This window comes from Lepus europaeus, chromosome 5 (assembly GCF_033115175.1).
Source record: "Lepus europaeus isolate LE1 chromosome 5, mLepTim1.pri, whole genome shotgun sequence".
In the NCBI taxonomy this organism is placed as follows: domain Eukaryota; kingdom Metazoa; phylum Chordata; class Mammalia; order Lagomorpha; family Leporidae; genus Lepus; species Lepus europaeus.
In genome coordinates this window covers 31,263,078-31,277,875 of record NC_084831.1, presented here as the reverse complement: position 1 = coordinate 31,277,875, position 14,798 = coordinate 31,263,078, and the positions used below count along the sequence as shown (strand labels likewise).

At 41.6% G+C, this 14,798-nt stretch overlaps 1 protein-coding gene across 4 annotated transcripts in view; it reads right to left on the bottom strand.

Annotated features, from left to right (window-relative positions):
• The window catches only part of MACF1 (microtubule actin crosslinking factor 1), a 411,586-nt gene that overhangs the window by 42,624 nt on the left and 354,164 nt on the right, over nucleotides 1-14,798 (bottom strand). For 2 of the 4 annotated variants that reach the window (XM_062191021.1, XM_062191023.1), the window contains exons 62-70: nucleotides 13,633-13,792; nucleotides 12,979-13,305; nucleotides 12,001-12,085; nucleotides 11,278-11,519; nucleotides 10,427-10,633; nucleotides 9,001-9,120; nucleotides 8,499-8,606; nucleotides 7,381-7,599; nucleotides 3,837-4,921 (exon numbers count right to left, since the gene is read on the bottom strand). In XM_062191021.1, the coding sequence (XP_062047005.1) occupies nucleotides 4,673-4,921; nucleotides 7,381-7,599; nucleotides 8,499-8,606; nucleotides 9,001-9,120; nucleotides 10,427-10,633; nucleotides 11,278-11,519; nucleotides 12,001-12,085; nucleotides 12,979-13,305; nucleotides 13,633-13,792 (1,717 nt within the window). In that variant the 3' untranslated portion in view covers nucleotides 3,837-4,672. Of the gene's footprint in view, nucleotides 1-265; nucleotides 368-462; nucleotides 586-1,992; nucleotides 2,220-2,800; nucleotides 3,033-3,836; nucleotides 4,922-7,380; nucleotides 7,600-8,498; nucleotides 8,607-9,000; nucleotides 9,121-10,426; nucleotides 10,634-11,277; nucleotides 11,520-12,000; nucleotides 12,086-12,978; nucleotides 13,306-13,632; nucleotides 13,793-14,798 lie in introns of those variants that run through there. The other 2 variants (XM_062191025.1, XM_062191024.1) reach the window with 2 other exon arrangements.

Genomic DNA, 14,798 nt, shown 5'->3' with positions numbered 1-14,798 from the left:
TGGGCTTGGAACTTCAAGCAGGCAATGACTTTCATAGTAAGGCCAGCTTCATCGTACAGCTGGAGGACAGGTATGGTGAGCATGCAGGATGACAGAAACAGCAGGAGGAGCAGAAATTTGTACACTTGTCAGTACTTTTCTCATGAAAAGTGGGAAACCTGTCTCACATTTGAAGAAGATAGTCCAATCTTGTGCTGGATTCAGAAAATGACAAAGGGCAAATGGAACCTGTCTTTCCTCGGTGTCACCTCCTGGCCTCTCTCACCTGAAGAGTGTCCTGATACTGCACAGCAGCTTGCATGGCGTCCTCCAGTTTTTCTAGCCTCTCTTTCCATGTCTTGTTTAAGTTCTCCCAAGCATTATTCATCTAGGGGAAAAACACTCAATCAGACTTTCCCATTAATGCCACTCTCCAGTCCGAGGCCACCACATTTCATGGAATCCTCGTCCCTTCCTCCACACCTCATCAATGCTCTTCTTTACTTCAGGCTTCTCAGTTTCCCCACAGGCAAAGATCAAATCTGCTCCAAGGATTCGGATGAACTCCAACTCCTCATGCAGCCCATCTGTCTCCTCCTTAATAGTCTACATGGAAATGAACAGAACATGAGCCAAAACAGAGTAGAACAAGACTTCTCAAACTTTGCAAATGTAATTTATACCCGCATCAATAGCAGATGTTTAGCAGAACTGGTGGCTTCACGAAAGTTTCTCAATGTTTTTAATATTTCACTTATCTGGATGGTGAAGCTTCAGGCTCCAGGAGGTTATTTCCCATATTTCCCATACTCCAGATACATATGCTAACATACAAAACAGTATAGCAAAAGTACAATGAGCTTCGGTAATTTGCCAAATGCTCATCCCTTCTTGCCTCCAAGGAGATTAAAATCTATAGCCAGAAGTCTGTTACAGAGAAGATTACCAACAGGGGAAACTAATTCAGCACAAGTCACAAACTTGAGTGCTGAAAGACAGTCCAGCGTAACAGGAGTGCTAGGCTATATAATCTGGAAGAAAGTCAGTTCTGTGCCAGGTCTTAAAGAGTGATTCATGGACTGGCACTGATTGGGTACAGAGGAGAATTTCTATAAGGAAAAATAGCTGAAATAAAAATAAATAAATAATGGGGTGTTGTGGGTGTAGTGGGTAAAGCTGCAGTGCCGACATCCCATGTGGGCGCTGGTTTGAGTTTCAGCTACTCTACTTCTGATCCAGCTCTCTGCTATGGCCTGGGAAAGCAGTAGAAGATGGCCCAAATCCTTGTGCCTCTGTGCCCATGTGGAAGACTCAGAAGAAGCTCCTGGCTCCTGGCTTCAGATTGGCTCAGCTCTGGCCATTGCAGCCATCTGGGGAGTGAACCAGCAGATAGAAGACCTCTTTCTCTACATCTACCTCTGCCTCTCTGTAATAAATAAATGTAAGAGACAGAATATTAAGATAGGCTTGTCTTTCTTTGTGTTAAATGGATGAGAAATGAATTTAGCAAAAATTAGACTCCCTCAAAAGACTACAAAAACATGTCAAAGTAACAATTTTTTTTTAAGATTTATTTATTTTATTTGAAAGTCAAATTTACAGAGAGAGAAGGAGAGGCAGAGACACAGAGAGAGGTATTCCATCTTCTGGTTCACTCCCTAAATGGCCGCAGTGGCCGGAGCTGTGCCGATCTGAAGCCAGGAGCCAAGAGCTTCCTCTGGGTCTCCCATGAGGGTGCAGGGGCCCAAAGACTTGTGCCAACTTCCACTGCTATCCCAGGCCATAGCAGAGAGCTGGATCGGAAGAGGAGAAGCTGGGACTCAAACCGGCACCCATACGGGATGCTGGCACTGCAGGTGGTGGTTTTACCCACTATTACACAGTGCCGACCCCCAGTAACAATTCTTACCACTGGATAACGAATCCAGAATTGATTCTTATTTTCTACTGTTTATTCTCAGATAAAATGCTTTTCTCTAAGACATAAGAAATGGGGTTTCGTTTTTGCCTTACCTCAGCAGCTTCAACCTGTTGCTTGATGATAGATGGGTCAATGCCAGGGCTTTCCAAGTCATGGATGATATCCTGGGTGTCTCTCATGGTCGCCAGGAGAGCTGCCATGTCATACCAAAACTTTTCCGCTAACTCAAGGACATCAAGGAACTTAATTTCTCGCTCTTCAGCCCGAGCTTTGATGTCCTCCCAGAAGAACACCATCTGATCCAATTTGTCTTGGATTTCTGAGGAGGTAAAGACGACACCTGAATAAACCCATCCATCTAAATCTGACACTTTCAAGGAAATGTTTATCAAAAAGCTCTAGTTCTCTACTTAGCATTACTTTTATTATTTTGACAGCATTTTCTGCCTACGTTGGTCTCCCACATGAAGGGATCACAGAGTAGTCTGGAAATAGACTGCCATGTGATATAAAGGTGCTGCTAATTTACAAAACCTTTCATTTATAAAGGGGCTGAGAAGAGAACTATTTCCAGTGTGCTGTGTGGAACTTGTGGCATGCTTCCCAAGGGAAGTGTTACAAAAGGTAGTTCTACCCACTATTGATACTGCAGTTTACTCACATTAGGGGTTAAAGGAGCATTTGTTTCCTGGCCTGGGAATCTAACTACCAATTGTAACCTTGTTTCAATGGGAAACTGTGCTCTGAATTCTAAGTAACTTCAAATGGCTTTCTGGAATACTCATCACTTTGGGACGGCTCTTGCTTTCACTGAAACACATCTGGTGGGATGTTGGATAAAACCACAGCCTGGAATTTATCTAGTGATTTTCTTTAAAAATGATGAGCTGCATCAAGCACCTTTTGCAGCCAGATCCTTGTCTGCTCCCTGGGATCGCCCGATGAGCTCTTCTCCACGGTGCTTCAGGGCATCAAAGGATGGCTGCAGTTTTTCTAGCTCCACAGTGGCACTCTTGTTGTCACTGATGCACTCACGGATTTTGTCTACTTCAGCAGGAATTAGTGGTGGCATCCGCAGGCGAGAGGAAAGGTTCTCCAACGTCTCCAACATGGGCTCAATTTTATCGTGGAACTAAACAAATGTTGGAACATTAGCCATCACAGCAATTCATCTCATTTATTAGGGGAAATGTTAGGGAACAAAGACAAGCCATAATTCTCTTACTATTAAGCATAACCTGTGCTCAGCCTAGCCCAATGGCTTTTACATGTTGGATCTGGCTAACAAACTGCTTTGGGCATAGTACACCAGAGCTGGCACATCAGAAAAAAGAAAAGCTGATAATTAAAATATTAAGTAATTCACCAGAAATCAACTCAAATCTTTGGTGCTGCCACATTTTTTTTTTTTTCTGTCAACTAATGTGACAAGAAAGGGACAAGACTATGAAACTGGCGAGTCAGTGTGTCAACATCTCAGATGACAGGTGCATGCAACAGACTAGACCAACGAGTTAGATGCCCTCCACCAGCCGTGTCAATGGATGGGGAACTTAATAAACTGCATGATTTGGAGTTTAAAACTATCATGGCATGCAATTTAACAATCCCACTGTATGGAACAGTGAGAAAGGAAAATGTTTGTATGATGAAAAGGCAATTAAGGCAGGCCAGATCTAACTTTTACCTTCCTACTTTTTCTGGTACTTTGAATAACATGACTACAATTGTAAATTCTCATTTGTAATATGGCACAGAGGGGACAAAAGGGGTCAGAACAGATATGCCTGTCTCTAAAAAAGGTATTTAAAATCAACTCTGGATTCATTAATTAGTATAAGGCTCATCAATTTTAAATGTAAAATTGAAAAGACATAGTGGGATTTCCTTAACAAAATCACTTCCCATCACGTTTCAGTTCCACCCCCAGGTGAAAGTGGCATAATAAATTGCACTAATCAAATTCACCAAAGTTAAGGGAAATTTCCTTATAGGCAATGCCCTGGATTTTCAGCTTTATAAGAATACTCTAATCCCAATGAGGGTGGGGACCTTACCTCTGTAATCTGTAATGGTGGGCGCGGTCAACACAACAATGAAATGTGACGATGTGGGGAAGACAGGAGCAGGCAGCAACACACAAAGTAACACATTCCACAATGTGAGTGAGAGATGGGACGGGAGGTGGGGGGAGAAACTTGAGTGAGTACACATATTAACCAAGAACACTGACTAAACATAGGAATAAAATACCCAGACATGACAAAAGTGCCACTAACAGTAATACGCGTATATTAGTTGCACAGTATGTAGTTACATGCTTTAAATCCACTGCTGGTGGTTTATGTTTCTCTTTGGCTCTGACTTCTCCCTACTCAAGCGTCATTCTGTGCTCTAGGAGCTAGCTGGTGGCTCCCTGAGTAAGAAAACTAATGTGTGGTGCTTTTAAATCTCAAAAGCAACAGGCTATTAGGAACCTGAAGTCTGCTGAGGCCGTCACTGCTTCTCAATCTACAAGGTAAATTTATCCAAAGTCATCTCTGCTAAAGGATTATCACAGCACAGAGTTTCAGGGAAACCATTAACAGACGTACATATCAGCCAAGGTGCATTTCAACCTCCTTATAGTGCCACAGACTCACGTTTCTGGGAATAAAAATGCAAGTAGGCAAAGCTTCCTACTTTCTTGGAAATGTACATGTATCACCAGCATGCTGGTCTGGATATTCCTAAGCACAGAGGCATAACTGCTTCAGAGAACTCCTGCTTAGACTAACACACAACTGAAGGCTGCAGGAGTCTCAGACAGACACATACCTGGGCGGACTGGGAAATGGCCTCATCCAGAGCCAGGGCCCGTTGGCGCACCTCTTCTTTTATTTGTGCGTACATGTTTTCTGCTTTCTGATATTTTTCTTCCACCATTTCTCCTTCCTCAGGGTTTAACTCCTTTAGTTGTGGCCCTATTTTCAGTAGTTTATCAATATGAGGTTTGTGTTCAGCAATGGATTCTCTTAGTTGCTATGGAAGGAAATACAGATTAAAACATAATAAGCATATATTTTTCAGGGAGAGAGAGAGGGAGAGGAAGAGGGAGAGGGAGAGATAGAAAGAGAGCAAGAGCAAGAACTCCCCCATCTTCTGGTTCAATCTTCAAATGTCTGCAAGGGCTGGGGGACAGAAGTTAAGAGCTGGAGCTGGTGCTGTGGTGCAGCAAGTTAAAACTCCAGCCTGCAGCACTGGCATCCCATATGGGTGCAGGGTCGAGTCCTGGCTGCTCCCTGCTAACATGCCTGGGAAAGCAGTGGAGGATGGCCCAAGTCCTTGGACCCCTGCACCCACATGGGAGACTTGGAAGAAGCTCTTGACTCCTGGCTTCGGATCAGTGTTGTAGCCATTTGGGGAATGAATCAGTGGATGGAAGACCTCTCTGTCTCTACTGCTCTTTCTTTCAAATAAATAAAAATAAATCTTAAAAAAAAAAAAAAAAAAGTCAAGAGCCAGGAACTCAATCCAGGTCTCCAACATGGGTGGTAGAAACCCTATTATTTAAGCTGGTGCCGTGGCTTAACAGGCTAATCCTCCGCCTTGCGGCGCCAGCCCCTCTTCCATGCCAGCTCTCTACTATGGCCCGAGAAGGCAGTGGAGGATGGCCCAAGTCCTTGGGCCCTGCACCCGCATGGGAGACCAGGAGAAGCACCTGGCTCCTGGCTTCGGATCAGCGAGATGCACCGGCCGCAGCGGCCATTGGAGGGTGAACCAGCGGCAAAAAGGAAGACCTTTCTCTCTGTCTCTCTCTCTCACTATCCACTCTGCCTGTCAAAAAAGAAAAAAGAAAAAAGAAACCCTATTATTTGAGCCATCACAGTTGCCTCCCAAGGTCTGCATAAGCAAGAAGCTGGAGTTAGGAGCCAGAGTTAAATATCAAACCCAGGTACTCTGATGTGGAATGTGGGTTTCCTAACTGGCATCTTCACTGCTAGGCCAAATGCCCAGTTTCTTTGTGTGGTAATTTGATTGGAGCCAATGCCAACTCTGAGGAATAAATCAAACTGCTAAAAACCAGCAAGTCCCAGGATCTCACTATTTATGGAGAATCAAAAAACACACAAGTCGTAAGTCTTGGGCTCTGACACTTACCTGTTTCTCTTCATTTTTCACAAGCCAGTTCAGATGCCCCATCACCCTGAAAGCCTCGCTGGGTGCATCCACACACTCTCCCCCACCGCCTTTGCCTTACAAGGCTATCCTACCCTCTTCTGTACCATAAATACGTCTATCTTGCACCTTACATGGTTTAACATCTGTCTGCATCCCCAGAATCAGAGATGCCAAGCAGGATAGACAATGAATAGCAACAGTCCTTGCAAGCCAATCTCTCCCAGACTTTGTTCTGACTACTTCCAGTTTATATTCTTCCACTTACAGGAATACGGGGGTAGCAAAAAGCACGAGCCATGCACAAGAAACAAACTTCCAAGGCAATAGCATTAGTTGAGATGTCTGTAAATCTCCCTTCTGTCTTAACCATACACAGCAAATGCTTCCTGACATTCCTTCATAGTTCTCACTCGAGTTGGTGCCTCATCAAGTGCAGTCACCCAACCACACCTTGAGTTTAACAAGAGTCCATTGAGTTCCGTTTTAGTTTGTTCTTTCTTTAGCACTGTAATACCTAAGTTCTCAACATCTCCACAATCTTATTCTTTCATCAATTTGAATTAAATATCAAAGGAAATAATTCAGATACACATTTTTATTGCTCAAACAGGTTGTGATTAAGAGTTGACTTCATGTATCCGTGGGGGTGCAAACTGTTGAAATCTTTACTTAGTATATACTAAGTTGATCTTCTGTATATAAAGATAATTGAAAATGAATCTTTTTTTTTTTTTTCGACAGGCAGAGTGGACAGTGAGAGAGAGACAGAGAGAAAGGTCTTCCTTTTGCCGTTGGTTCACCCTCCAATGGCCGCTGCGGTAGCACGCTGCGGCCAGCGCACCGCGCTGATCCGATGGCAGGAGCCAGGTGCTTCTCCTGGTCTCCCATGGGGTGAAAGGGCCCAAGGACTTGGGCCATCCTCCACTGCACTCCCTGGCCACAGCAGAGAGCTGGCCTGGAAGAGGGGCAACCGGACAGGATCGGTGCCCCGACCGGGACTAGAACCCGGTGTGCCGGCGCCGCTAGGCGGAGGATTAGCCTAGTGATCCGCGGCGCCGGCCGAAAATGAATCTTGATGAAGAATGGGATGGGAGAGGGAGTGGAAGATGGGGTGGTTGCGGCTGGGAGGGAGGTTATGTGGGGAAAAGCCGCTATAATCCAAAAATTGTACTTTGGAAATTTATATTTATTAAATAAAAGTTGAAAAAAAAATAGAAGTTGCACCTAGCAGACATTGATACACATTTTGCTTTTCAGTAAATTACAGAGCAAGCCCATTTTAAGTTCTGCAGGAAAATAAAACTTGGCAAGCTCCTTACCCTCATTTCCTCTTGCTGCTGTCTGAGCTGCTCGTGATCAATAGCTGGAGGAGGTAACTGTGCTATCAGTGCCCGAGTTTCCTCAATCCAAGGGCTGAGCTCTTCGTAGGTTTCCCAAAACTGGTTCACTAAGACCTGTGCCCGCTCTAGGCGAGCATAACGCTCTGAATTAAGCAGGCTAATGGCTTCATACTGTTGTATTAGAGACTCTGTCTTTTCCTGTGAAAAAGAAAAGAAAGGTGTAAGTATTACTATTATGAAACCGCCTTTTAAGAAAAAAAAGCAGGCATACATCCATTTAAAAGTCTAAAGGAATACACACAAAAAGTTATTAACAAATATGGCCTACAGTAGTGCCACTGTAAGTGATCTTTATTTCTTTAAATTTATCTGAATTTTCAAATCAAACATATGTATTATTTCAATGTTTAAAATCTGAAAATAGTTTAACAGATAGTAAAATTGCACAAGAAAAGCAAGAAAAATTAATGTTTTAGTAAAGACATACAATGATAAACCATTATTGTAACAGATCAGTTCAGAACAGGGTATCTCCAGGGCTATGAGGAAGCCTTTGCCTATCAAGTTTCCCTTGTCTTTCTTCTGATCAAAAGGTCTCCACAAACCTGGTATTCATGTTTCAAATAGTTAGGATGAGTCGCACAACTCCTGATGAAATATGGTTAACTATATCCTTTCAAAACAAGTGAAACTGGTCTATATACTAACTCTCTTGGGTCAATCCTTTTAAAAATACGTATAGGACCTTTTAGAAGGACTTAAAGAAAAAAACTAGTATCCGAATATGGGTCCGAAAAACCTGCCATACATATCTTGAGAAGTAATACAAAGCCCCTTCCCTATAGACTGAGGATAAGAAGCCATAAAGAAGATGGATGTGCTCTATATTTCACGTGATACAGTATAGCTGTTTAGACATGTATGAACACAGGGCTAGGACTCTGAATTTCTCAGAAAATCAAAAGTTGTCCTTTAATAACAATCAGTAACAAGAAAGCCAAAAAGGGAAACATCTTTAACCATCATTTCACAATTGTTCTTCTAATTCACTATGAGCAATAAAAACCCAATATGGTGAATTAATAACTGAAGTTCACCTGTAATACAGCTTTCTGCTCTTCCCCACATGTGCCAAAGATTTCACCACGGTGACTGAAGAGTTCATCCATTGAATCTTTGTGTCGAATGATATCAATAGAGAAAGCCTTTGAAAAGTAAACGGGAGTTAGGTCAGGAAGTAAATGGAACCTGGGCCTGTGTCAGTGAACGGTAAGACAGAACCTGTGAAAAATTCCTTGCTTTAAAGCCACCTGAAAAATTGTTCTTAGGAAGTTTGACACTTCACCTATCCAACATCTTTTCAGTAGCTTACAAAAATATATTCCCTCCTAAAAATCATCCAAAAGCCTATTTCTCCTTTAATACAAGGCCAAAAATCTCTTCTTCATACAAAGTATCTGTAAAATAAATTCCTATCCACAATTATGCCATTAAATCATTCCACTTGACTTTGGATAATCAGAAACTCTCCTAGTCTCTCTACACTCCTGGGAGCTCTCCTAGCTCAGGGCATGGTGGGCACATGGGTGTCACACTTACCTTCTGCACCTGCAGCTGAGCTGTGGTCTGGTCCTGTTCCAAGCGAATTGGACCCAGGGCCATCAGTTTCCGTTTTGTTTCAGCAACCCAAGCTAGTTCTGCATCAGCAGCTTGTTCATACTAACAGACATAGTGAGGGAAAAAAAGGGACAAATTATACACAGCCAGGGCCTCCTTAGAAATTTAAATTATTCCATACCAAAAGGCGTGGATTTTTAGTAATACAGTCTATATTTCACAAAGTAAAAGAAAAAACAGGAAGAATTTCATAAAATCACAAATAAAGATGCAGACAAATCAGAACTGATCATATTTTGTCCTTTTAAAAAGAAGTTACAGATCTCAGTTACTGGTCTCACAGCTACAAACAACAACAGACATTAACACCCTTCAACAGAAATATGCTTCTAATCAGAGTGCTTTTACAAGACTGCATTCTGTTCCTGCCAACCCTCTTCCCTACCCATAAATTGAATTGTAGTTTTAGTAGTCAGACGTTTAAATATAAACTGAGCATGGCTATAGACAGCTGAGTCAAGTTAACTTGGAAATACTCGCTCAGCTGAAGAAGTCCCCAGAACATCAAACCTTCCCATGGTTGTACAACAACCAGAAACATGTTCTATATGATTGTTCCTTCATGAAGATCCCCGATCCTGTATCTCTTCCCCTTCAACTCTGCCAATCTATGCTAACATTTAAAGACAAAAGTAAGCTTCTCCCAGGCATAAGTTTCATACTGAAATATCTGGGCAAGATTAAGGATAACACCAAAGAAATGCTGCAGATATACTTAGAATCAAAGCAAACTTCCATGTGGCTCAGACAGCATTTGCTTATCCCCATGAGCCCAAGGAGTCATGTTTATTAATTTGTGTGTGTTTATGACATGACACATTAATAGGTGCACATCCAGCTACAGAAAAAAGCAAGTATCTTTTTTCCAGAAAGCAGGAAGGAAAAAAGATCAAGGGAAATATGACACCTGTGTTTACTGAGAGGGTTCTATTTTGGATGGCTCTGCTATTTTGGTTTGCATATTTGATAGTAATTATAGTTCTTGGTTCCTTCCCCTCTTCCATCTAAGACAGTTGATTATGTCAAACTAAGACTGGGATGCATTTGGTCCTTTAGGTCTCAATATCACCTCCTCCCTTCACTACTAATCTGTCTTAGGAGGGCAGTGGTGAAGAAAGGCCTCACATAGACTTGTCTCTAAGTTCTTCTCTATACAAAGGGGTTGAGTATTTTGGATCAGCCTTGGATTCACCCTCACAAACCTCTGAAATATGCCAGTCACATCAGATTTAGTTTGGTCTCATTCTTCTTGTTCCTGAGGCAGTAAGCTACAGGGATCAAGGTATTGTACCTCACACACCTATCCTCACTGATGAAAACATTAATGCCACGTGTTTACAAACATTACCTGCTGTGATCTCTGAATGGCAGCATCAATTTCATCCACCCTTTGTCCAACGGTGTCACTGACCAATTTGTACTGCTCGTTGGCATCGGACACAAGTTTATCCAGCCCCTCTCGGGCTCTCCAGGGCACGAGCTCTAAGAGAGCACGGCTCACCTCGTTCACTGTGTCCAACACCAGCCTGTGCTCCATGACCTCCTTCTTTAATTCCTAAGAAGGGAAAAAAGTTTTCAGGCCATTCTTTGCTAAATTAAGCACATTAGCAGCTGTGCTGGGTGTAAAGCACTATCTCCACCTCTCATCCCAGCAGGGCATTGACCTCCTTCCTTCAGTTATTTTTTTCTTGTCCCAGGTTTTTCAGTCATCCTTTAGGCTTAGCTGCTGCTTAGTTAGAATTGTTTGCACAATTTGAGCCAGACCGACTCTTGTAAAACAAGTAAGTGTTCTTTTCTTTTTTACTCCCACTACCACAGAAATGGTAAACAATGCTTTTAACTATAGGTATTTAACTTAACACATACCTACGTGGTATTTCTGCACAACTTGAATGATACTAGATCTTGCAGGAGAATCAAATAAAATCATGAAGCACTCTTTGGATTATGAACCATACAGGTAAATTAGAAAATGGTACACACAAAGCAAACTTCCTAGGGGTCTCTGATTCAACTTCTTTCTTCTTCAGACCATAACAAGTGCTCTTTTACATAGTTTTACATCAAACCTTAATGCCCATGAGTAAATAAGAAGGAGGCAGGCAGAAATTCTGATTCAGATTTAAGTGTAAAGGTGATGAAACAAGGATTCTGACAAAGAGGACACTTTTTTCCTTTTACAGTGAAATGACGGCTCACCTTCTGTCTTTGCTGAAACTGGGGTATTTGCTCCCCTGTGGGAGACTGTCCTCCACTGGCTGCCAGCTCGTCCTCCACAGCCCTCAGCCACCCGGTCAGTTCCTCGTAAGTAGACTGGAACTTGGTGGCCAGCTGCCGGGCTTGCTCTAAAGTTCTGAGGGCCTTGGAGCTTGTGACCGTGATATCTGCATAACGAGTCTTGATTCCATCCAGTTTCTCCTGGATAAGTAACACTTCTTCACCTGTGGAAGATGGCACACAATCATTCTGATGGAAGAGATCTAAAGATGAGAGAGTCCCTTTAATCTCTCTTATTTCAAATCAGAGCTTAAACCTTATATATGCTTCTCCCCCTGTGGTAGTGATGTCGCCTAATATCCCACATGGAGGGTAAGTGGGAAATGAAATAAACCTTTCACTTGATAAAAAGAAGCCACTTCTGAGATCACTATAGGATCAGAGTTCAGTTGCTGGTGTTTCTAGAACTCCAGCACTGTTCAGTGAGCACTGGTATTGGAGATCCTGGAGAGCAGAGGGAATCACCATCTGTAACTGGGTGTGAGAGACTAAGTCTTTGGTTTTGCAAAGATTTAGCAGTAAATGAGAACAGGCTGTCAGCCCCACCTTGGAGCACAGGGTAATACAATCAGTGAGAGGCGGCTAATGTAGGGTGCTTATTTCTCTGGACCACAGAGGTGATAAGAGATGCACTTCTCAAAGTACCTGTGGTTTGTTTTAGAAGAGCCTGACCGTTCTTAATAGCTTGATCTACATTCTTCTTTCTATTAACAATCTCTTCATTTAGAGCCTGAAAGGAAAGAACATCATTACTCCTCCAAAAAAGGGAAAGAAATTTGAGACCCTTAAAGGCCAAATTTAAAGTAAGGAGAAGAACACCAGTTTAAACAACAGATTCCCTTCTTATCTCTTTGGTTATCCCACTGATTCTACAAAATAATTACACCAGATACTTAAAGGCAGTCTTCCTCTGTTCTGGTTGAGAAGAGATTTAGGATTAAATCAGCTTTACCAATCTGTGAGGCACCAAACATGAACCCAAGATAAGTAGCAGTGGAATTCAGCAAAATGTCCTATTATGTACAAAACAAGACTAAGTCAGATGTTTAGGAGAAGAAAGTCAGCAAGAACATGTCAACTTAAATCAGAACCTGGTAAAAAACTCTCCACTGAAGTCAATGAAGCAAAAGAAATCTTAGACTATCAAAAGAATAGCAAAGGAAAACTCTGCTTTCCACTAAAATGATACAGAATCCCCAGAATTTCAGCATATAAATTGAAAAATATTTTTAAAGTGATAACTGCATGATCAAATCCTGGACACTATTTAGGTAAATCTGGTTTTGTTAAAGTACATTCTCTTTCAAAAAACTGCTCAAATAGATACTGAGAGATACATGACCTAGTGATGTCAATCACAAGTTGAGGTTAAGAGAGCCTCTGACTATATCCTGTATCGCTTTCTAGAATTACCAATTCAGTTTGTTAACTATAAATATTCCCATGGACTCATCCGAAAAAGGATTACTATTTAACACCAAGTCTGTAAACTATGCACTTGTGTATAAAAAAATTCAAAGTGTTTGGAATGAAGAAGAAAAGAAAAAGAAATGAAGAAAAACAGAAATCAAAACTATAAAATAAGTTAGTAACATAACCAAGAAGAATGGAAAACATGAATACCAGGTGGTCGGCATGCTGTTTCTGCAGGACATCCTGTCTGTAATCCTTTACGAACACTGAACTGAGCTTGTCCTCAACCTCAGCCAGCCAGTTGAGCACCTCCACCTCATCCTCCCCAAACAGTCTAGCGTTAGACAGGGCTTGTTCAAGCAGGGCTGCTTTCCGACAGCACCGGTCTTGAATCTCACTGTACCGGGCCTGCAAAGATTCTAGCTTTTCTGACAGCAAGCCCTGTTCTGCAGGACATGTCAGGGAGGAGAGGGACTGCCCAGTTCTGACTGCCTGGTGCACATCTGTTGCATGGTTTTCTACGTCTTCCTCCAGAGCCTGGAAATCCAGATGGAAAGAATGAATAACAGAAACAACAAAGTAACTGAAAAGCAAACATGAAACAATGAATAACAAATGATATAACAAATTAAATTTCAAAAATTCATGTATTGCAAAAATAATATAAAAATTGGGAACAAAAGCGGTTTTCTTGGATGGTTGCCTATTAGTCAATTTCTATTTTTACTTCAAAGATGTGATTCTTCCCATTAATAATTTGACATTAAACTTAAAACACATCTTATAGAACGCAGGAGGCAGTTTTCTAATTTCTAGGATTTCTAGTCTAGCTTTGTGTTTTCATTTATTGTAACTACTTCTTACCTTGTGCCGAATGATCTGCTGCTGTATTTTGGCAGTCTGAGTGCCAACAGGTTCTGAGTTGGCAAGCTTTTTCTCTGTGACAGATAAGAAGTCAGAAATAGGCTCAGCTGTCTCGTGGAATTGTTTAGCCAGAACCAGGATATCTTCCAGCTGTTTTTGCCTACACAAATATATAGAACAAGCTGCTGAAGCAGAAAGTTACATTAAGACTAATAATAGTAGAAGATTCAGTAACAGAATAGTCTTTAGGAGGTACAGTTCAAAAATACCAATAGTAAACAGAACATGCATTATGTAGCATTGCTGTTTTCAAAGAATTCTCTCATTCCAATCTTGTCATAACTTTGTAAGGAGTCAGAATAATTACTCCACTATTATAAGAGAAATACTGGACCCTGAAGGCTTACAGAAAAATCTGTCCAATCATCTGGTGAATAGCAATAGTATAATGAGGGTTATAATCAGATCTTCTAATGCTTTTCTTCTTACACATTGACACAAATCAAAATGGAATGCAGCACCTTTATCACCTGAACATGTGATCAAAATGAAGTTTAAAGGAATCAAAACATCATCAGTCTTCATTTCTCTGTCTCTGTTACCTTCACTTACGAGTGAGGAGAGTGTCTGCAGAGCAAATGCTACAAACTAGAACTCCCTCCCCAGCTCCCAAAAACCAGGTTTAGTAATCTGTAAGTGTGAAGAACTCAATGTAGTAAGACTTAGGGTATCAAAGAAATATGTCAAAAGAACTTCAAGTATCAAATATTCAAAATTAAAGAATCCAAGTAAGTCTTTAGAATGTTTCTAACCAACTACTCTTGGTATTTCTCTTTAAAATAATGGTCCAGAAACTATATTGGGCTAGGAGGATGGAATAAGTAGTAAAGAAAGCATCATCAAAATGTCAATGAGAAGCAAATCATGACTTAAGAGAGATCATGGACCAGGGAGATAAGTATATAAAGTATGATCATAATGCAAGGGGCCACCAAAGAGGCAGAAGGTATTCTATGTTAGGGAAACAAAGTTCCCTGGAAAGGAAGATTGATTAAAGCATTTCATGGAGGATGCTGGTAAAGTATATTAAAAAGAGAACAGGGGCCGATGCTGTGGTGTACTCAGGTAACCCTCTGCCTGCAGCACTGACATTCCACATGGCTGCC